The following is a 7,006-nucleotide window of genomic DNA, read 5'->3' as shown; positions in this document are numbered from 1 at the left end:
AACACCATAGACGGAGAATACGAACCATTGAAGACGTATTTTCTCGACGAGGAAGTCTCATTTATAAGGGAAGATATTACTGAAGCATATGATGGTTGGAGGATGTTTTTCGACGAAGCCGCAAACTTCAAAGGAGTAGACATCAGAGCTTTCCTGGTATCAGAAACTGGTCAATATTACCCGGTATCCGCCAAACTCTGGTTCCCATGCACAAAAAATATGGCAGAATACGAGGCTTGCATCTTGGGACTCAGATTGGCCATCGACATGAATATTCAGGAGCTGCTAGTAATCGGAGATTCAGATATGCTAGTACATCAAGTACTCAGAGAATGGGCTACTAAGAACACTAAGATATTTCCATATCTGCACTGTGTGCAAGATTTGATCAAGAGGTTCATGGAGATAGAAATCAAACATGTTCCAAGAGTTCATAAAGAGTTTGCCGATGCGCTGGCTACCTTGTCTTCCATGATACAAAATCAAGACAAGAATTTTATTGACCCTACTCCGATAGAGATTCGTAAGCAGCCAACTTATTGTGCTCACATTAAAGAAGAGTTAGATGGAAATCCATGTTTTCACGATATCAAGGAGTATTTGGAGAAAAGAGAATACCTAGCAAATGCTACACACACTCAGAAGCGCACACTTCGAAGATTGGCAACCACTTCTTTCAAAGTAGAGGAATTTTGTATAGAAGGATTCCTGATTTAGGATTGCTGCGATGTGTCGATGCCAAGGAGGAATCTAGGTTGCTCAAAGAGATACACTCCAGAACTTGCGGACCTCACATGAATGTGTTCATTCTAGCCAAGAAGATGTTAAGGGCGAGGTATTTCTGGATGACTATAGAGACAGATTGCATCATATATGTGCAAAAGTGCCACCAGTGCCAAGTACATGCTTGATACGGGTGCCACCCAACAAACTCAATGCAATGAGTTCACCCTGGCCTTTATTTGCCTGGGGCATGGACGTCATTGGACCGATTGAACCCGCTAATTCCTACGGACATAGATTCATCTTGGTGGACATAGATTACTTCACGAAGTGGATCGAAGTTGCTTCCTATAAAGCTGTGACTAAGAAGGTCGTAGCAGACTTTGTCCGAGATCGTATCATCTGCCGATTCGGAGTACCTGAGTCAATCATTACTGATAATGCTTCCAATCTTAACAGTGATCTGATGAAAGCCATGTGTGAAACATTCAAAATCAAGCACCAGAACTCTATAACATATAGGGTGCAAATGAATGGAGCTTGGAAGCCGCCAACAAGAACATCAGGAAGATATTAAGGAAGATGGTGGACAACAACAAGCAATGGCATAAGAAGCTACCATTTGCTTTGCTCGGATACCGCACAACAGTTCGCAAGTAAACCAGGGCAACCCCGTATCTATTGGTTTATGGTACTGAAGCTGTTATACCCGCCGAGGTGGAGATTCCTTCCCTAAGAATCATATAGGAGGCCGAGCTCAGCGATGCGGAATGGAAACAAAGCCGGTATGAGCAATTAGCTCTCATTGATGGTAAAAGGATGAACGCAGTGTGTCATGGTCAACTCTACCACAATATAATGGACATGGCTTTCAACAAGAAGGTTAGACTGAGGCAATTCATGCCGGGAAAATTGGTGTTGAAGCGGAATTTCCCACACCAAGACAAGGCAAAAAGAAAATTCTCACCTAACTGCCAAGGCCCTTACATGGTTCACCGAGTACTGACTAGAGGAGCACTCATACTTGTAGAGATGGATGGAGAAATATGGCCAAAACCCATCAATTCAGACACCGTCAAGAGATATTATGTTTGAGATTGTATTTGCACTTTCTTTTGATGTAACATGAACTACGCTTGACCTAATTCCCGTTAAAGAGGGGATACATAGGCAGCCTTGTGGGTTCGGTCACATCATAATAAAATCTTCATTCCTCTCTACGGTCAGGAATCAGGGCAAGATTTAGAGTTTTATTCAATCTCGTTACATTAAGGATCGCCAAGGAATGTATCGCCAGAAGTATACATTAAAGTGGGGCAGAATTTTGAGGGGGTCCTCAAAATTCCGAGTTAAGAAGGTCACAATGTATTAAAGCATGTCACAGTCTACGATTCGGCCAAACTATTTCCTTTTGTTCAGTATTTTTTAAAGCAATTGCATTACTTACAAATGATTTACCGTAAATGCATATTTTTGAAAAAAACGCATTTCTGTAATAGCCAGATATTACCTGGGGTGTCTCAAACAACGCGTCAAGACAAGGAGCAAAGGCGAAATCAAAAATGCGGACCAATGTTTGCCCCCCAAAACTCATATTTTTATTTGGATGCAGGCATAACGGACATAACAGACACGTTCATGAATATGTAACAAGACAATTATCTTCACACCAACAGAAGTCGCCAAGCAGAAACGCGTCAAGCTAAGAATCACTTTTCTTCCTCATGTTTAATCGCCGCTTCTCTCCGTATAAGGCTAAGCAATGTCCTCATTTCTCTGCATAGGGCTAAGCATTACCCTCATTACATTGCATAGGGCTAAGCACTTCCCTCATTACATTACATAGAGGTAAACACTGCCCTCATTACACTACATAGGGCTAAACACTGCCCTCACTACATTGCATAGGGCTAAGCGCTGCCATCATCATTGCATAAGTCTAAACGCGAACTTTCTTTGCATGAGACTAAGAACTGTCTCTATTACATTGCATGAGGCTAAGCACTACCTTCATTATTGCATAAAGCTAAGCACTGCCCCCATTACATTGCATGAGGCTAAGAACTACCTCCATTATTGCATAAGGATAAACTCTGCCTTTCCATGCATAGGGCTAAACACTGCCCTCATTATATTGCATGAGACTAAGCATTATCTCCATTACATTGTATGAGGCTAAGCACTACCTCCATTATTGCATAAGGCTAAGCATTGCCTTCCTTTTTTCGCATGAGACTAAGCACTGTCTCCATCACATTGCATGAGGCTAAGCACTATCTCCATTTGCATAAGTCTAAGCACTGCCTTCCATTGAATGAGACTAAGCGATGTCTTCATCCTCTGCATAGGGCTAAGCACTGCCCTCATCTCATATGAGGCTAAACACTGCCTTCTTTCATATGACTAAGCATCGCATGTTCCCTTTATCAATCAATCAATATCAATGCATCCATGCATTTCATGGGCTAAAACATCGCCATATTGTCCGAAGGTGTCATAGTCTGAAGGCATCATCCTCATAGCCCGAAGACATCATGCCATGGTCTGAGGATCTCTCGAAACTGCATATCACTATTCAAAGGCGTCATAGTCCAGAGGCACCATCCTCATGGACCGAGGACACCATTTCATGGCATGTGAATCCCTTATCATACTCTTCATGGCCCAGGACATCATGATCTAAGGACATCATCCTCATCGTCTGAAAGACAACTCTCATAGTCCTAAGGGAGTTTGCATCATGCTTAAATTTCTACAATAACTACATATATTCACATGCATCTTGTTTTAAAAGTTTTTGCTGGTAACTCGAGAGGTAACCGTTATACAAACATGAGCAATTCTCTCTCCGGTTTCTGTTCACAACATTCACATCTTTTGACTGTCTCAAACGTAACCAATGATCAACAATTGATTATTCATTATTTCGTAACCACTCAATTATTTGCCTTGTACATCCATAACTTTCAAGTTCACATTCATATCTCTACCTAAAATTGTCCAACGCTATCCTATCCAAGAGAAGATTCTTCATCAAAGTGTATGCCTTTTTTTTTTTTTATATATTAACTCTATCGGCTCCGTTCGCCATTGGATCTAGAACTACACATGACCTGATTTCCGTAACACCAGAGATATATAGACAAATCAGGAACTAGGGTTCGACCCTCATTTTTCCAAAATACCTCATCTTTGCTCATTCAGATAAAATTGATCATCATTTTCTTTACCCAGTAACTCTTTCATCATTCTCAGGTAAAGAGGGGCAATTGTTGGTACCCAATTTTACCATCATATTCTATAAAATATTTCATATACTTTCAAAATATCATTTTGTATCATTACCTAATTTACAAGGGTCATATAAGTATTTTCTATAATTTTTAAAGTCTTAAAATTGATTTTTCTGCATTTAATTGGTTCAGATATTTATTAATCATCCCTTTAAATTATTTTTAGGGTGATTTAATCATCCAAATTTATCATTTTATACCCTCATGTATTTTATAATATTTCATCGCATTTTTACATAATTATATTTGTATTTTATCTATTTTATCTATAATAGCCTATATTCTATAAATAGTTACTTTTATTATATTATTTATGCTAAAATAGTATTTTTTAATATTTTATAATGTTAAGCTATTAGTTTCAAGCATTTTACTAAATAAATAATATTTTATTATTTATTAGTCATTTTCTATAATTTAGTTTTTAAGAATTTTGTGTATTTAATTTGTAGTCCAATTTTGAGTCAATTTCGGACCAAAAACCAGCCCCAAACACCTAGCCCATATCATCTTACCTCTCAGCAGCCCAAACCAAACGCCCTTTAACTTAACCCGATCGCGACCCGTTAAATAACCCGCCCTCTTCCCCTTCGTCCTGGCCGTTGATCTTAAATGATCAACGGCCCATAATAAACCCCTCATTCTCCTTATATCCTTCACCCTAACCCTAGAGACCCATTTTCCCCTTTTAACCGCCTCTGTGTTCTCTCTACACCCCTCCTCTCTTCACAAACCCTAGCCACCTTATCCCCAAATTAGCTCCAAATCCGGCCACACTATGGAATCATTTCGTGATTTGCTTCCCTTATTTCGCTACTACTCAAGCGTTCATGGTGTTACTTAGTATTTGCATAACTTTGGTAAGTACTGCCTTTCAAATCAGGCCTGATTGGCTCCAATTTTGTGAAGATCTGAGCGATGTTTCATCTCTATACACTATACAGTAAATGATTCTTGCATTTTCGATCCGATTCATGGCTGTTGGACTCAACTAGGGTTTGAAATTTCTTTCACTCTTTTACCGGCTCTGTTAGGGATTGCATGTTATCTTTTCTTTCTTTATTTAGGTTTAATTGATCGTTTTCTTTGTTTATTCATCCTAATCTGTCACTATATAAACCCCCTTCCCAGTTTCCCCTAAAAAACCTTAACTATTGCTATTGCTCTCTAACTATCACTCACTCTACTCATCTAAACTTGAGACCTTGGTCGGCTAAAAGCCAAGGCCACCAAAATTCGATTATTACTCTTTCCTAGTGTGAGCACTGCCCGGGGTTCACTTGAAACCCTTGGGAACTCTGGCGCACTAGGATTTTGGGGGTTCTGTTGCTCATTTGCTACTAACGATTGGGATACTGCTGAGATCGTTCTCCTTATTTTCCTTGTTAATTTGCAACCGGTAAGTCTCTTGGCCTTGAAAATTTCCTTCTCTTTCGTTTGTATTTATGCTTTGTGCCATTGAAACTTCTGTGAATTTATGTTCTACTATTCCATCTTGTTTGTGGCATTATTTGTTCTAAAGTATTCTTGTGACTCTATACTTTTAACATCTGAATTTGCCTAGTTTCTCACTATGATATATGCCTGTCATATGTGTTTAGCTTAAACGGCTCCTGGCTCTCTTAAACCTGTTTATTCTGCTCTGTCTATGCTGTTCCATGATGATTACCCTAAGTTTGCCTCTTTGCTTTGTTTTGGATTATTATGGTACCTCGATTTTTGCTATCCTATTCCTTCTCTTCTTGTGTTCAGTGCTCTGTATGTTCATGATTGTTAATCTTTCTGAACTAATATGACTTCAATAGTGTGTTCTTTTCGTTTGCAATCTTACTTGCTTTGAAGCTATGCTGTAATCCCGAACTTCCTAGTGTCACAACCTGCTTAGGTTCTAAAACTTCAATACATTCTTATTAAGTCTAGCTTGAATGATCTTGTGTATCTTTAGCCTGCTCCGCTGTCTTGATCACCTATTTTTGCACTCCAATGTTTCTCCCTACATTATGCTTATATGAACATTATGTGCCAATTACTGCCCTAATGTTTTAACATGTTGTTGAGAACTATACTAGGAAGTTTGTTTAATCCTAGATTCTATAGTTTGTCCTAAAATCTCTAATTGAGCTCAAATATACTTAGCCTCTTCTATTGTGCATAAGTCTTATAGTCTGTCTTTTTATTAACTTTAAGTCAAATATCTTCCTACCATTAGTTCTTCAGATCCTTGTGTATACTCAGCATGTTAGGTTATTTTGGATCATGCCTACTATCCTATTGTTATTATTTTTCTCCTGACTATGACTCTATTAGACTGCCATACTAAGAATCCTAGGTGTAAAATACCTTTAGATTAATTATGGACCATGCTTGTTTGGAAACTCTACTTAACTTTGGCGCACTATCTCTTTTCTGGGAAGTATAACATGTGTATGATGCGTATGCTTGTTGAGACTTTTCTGTAATCCTATTTGTACGCATCTAGTTTGGAGGCTTTTATTCCTTACACTTAAGGGTTAAGTGCTTAGATTTCAAAGTTTCTTAATTGATCCAGCACATAGGCTGTCACTTATATTATTAAGGCCAGTTTGGTATTCAAATGGGTAAGTAAGGCAGTCGTTTGGGTCTGGCTTGTGTGGGGCTAGCTTTGGTACTGGAGGTCTGAAATACACTGTTCGCACCTGGAGTTTGGGCCTGCTGTCCGTGTGAAGTTCTAAACCTATTTGAAGGCCCAAATGTGTTACTGGGTTATTTTATATTTGTAATTGGCCCTGTAATTATTCAATGTGGTCTGTAATAACTTGTAAAACTGAATGATGGGGAAATTAGTGAAAAAGTGGGCTGAGGTATTCTAATTCTTGTATGAATGGGTAGAAAACCTGTCTATAGGGCTTAGTTGCTTTGTTTTCTATTTGTTGGACGCGCTAATAGAAATCATGCCTATAGGAACTTAAGCACTTCACTCGCTTTACATGTCCTATTCCCGCACACAATCA

The 7,006-nt window shown here is 38.9% G+C and overlaps 1 protein-coding gene across 1 annotated transcript; it reads left to right on the top strand.

The window, feature by feature from the left end:
* Nucleotides 1–267: 267 nt before the first annotated feature.
* Nucleotides 268–717, top strand: LOC142167082 (uncharacterized). The gene has a single exon (XM_075227240.1). It carries the CDS (start codon nucleotides 268–270, stop codon nucleotides 715–717), a length of 450 nt encoding a protein of 149 aa, XP_075083341.1.
* The last annotated feature ends 6,289 nt before the right edge of the window (nucleotides 718–7,006 follow it).

This window comes from Nicotiana tabacum, chromosome 12 (assembly GCF_000715075.1).
Source record: "Nicotiana tabacum cultivar K326 chromosome 12, ASM71507v2, whole genome shotgun sequence".
Taxonomy (NCBI): domain Eukaryota; kingdom Viridiplantae; phylum Streptophyta; class Magnoliopsida; order Solanales; family Solanaceae; genus Nicotiana; species Nicotiana tabacum.
The sequence above is the reverse complement of the archived record's forward strand: the minus strand, read 5'-3'. Positions and strand labels throughout refer to the sequence as shown.

Bases quoted from the DNA above. Each gene is read 5' to 3' on its own strand.
- LOC142167082 (XM_075227240.1), top strand. From the start codon at position 268: ATGAATATTCAGGAGCTGCTAGTAATCGGAGATTCAGATATGCTAGTA.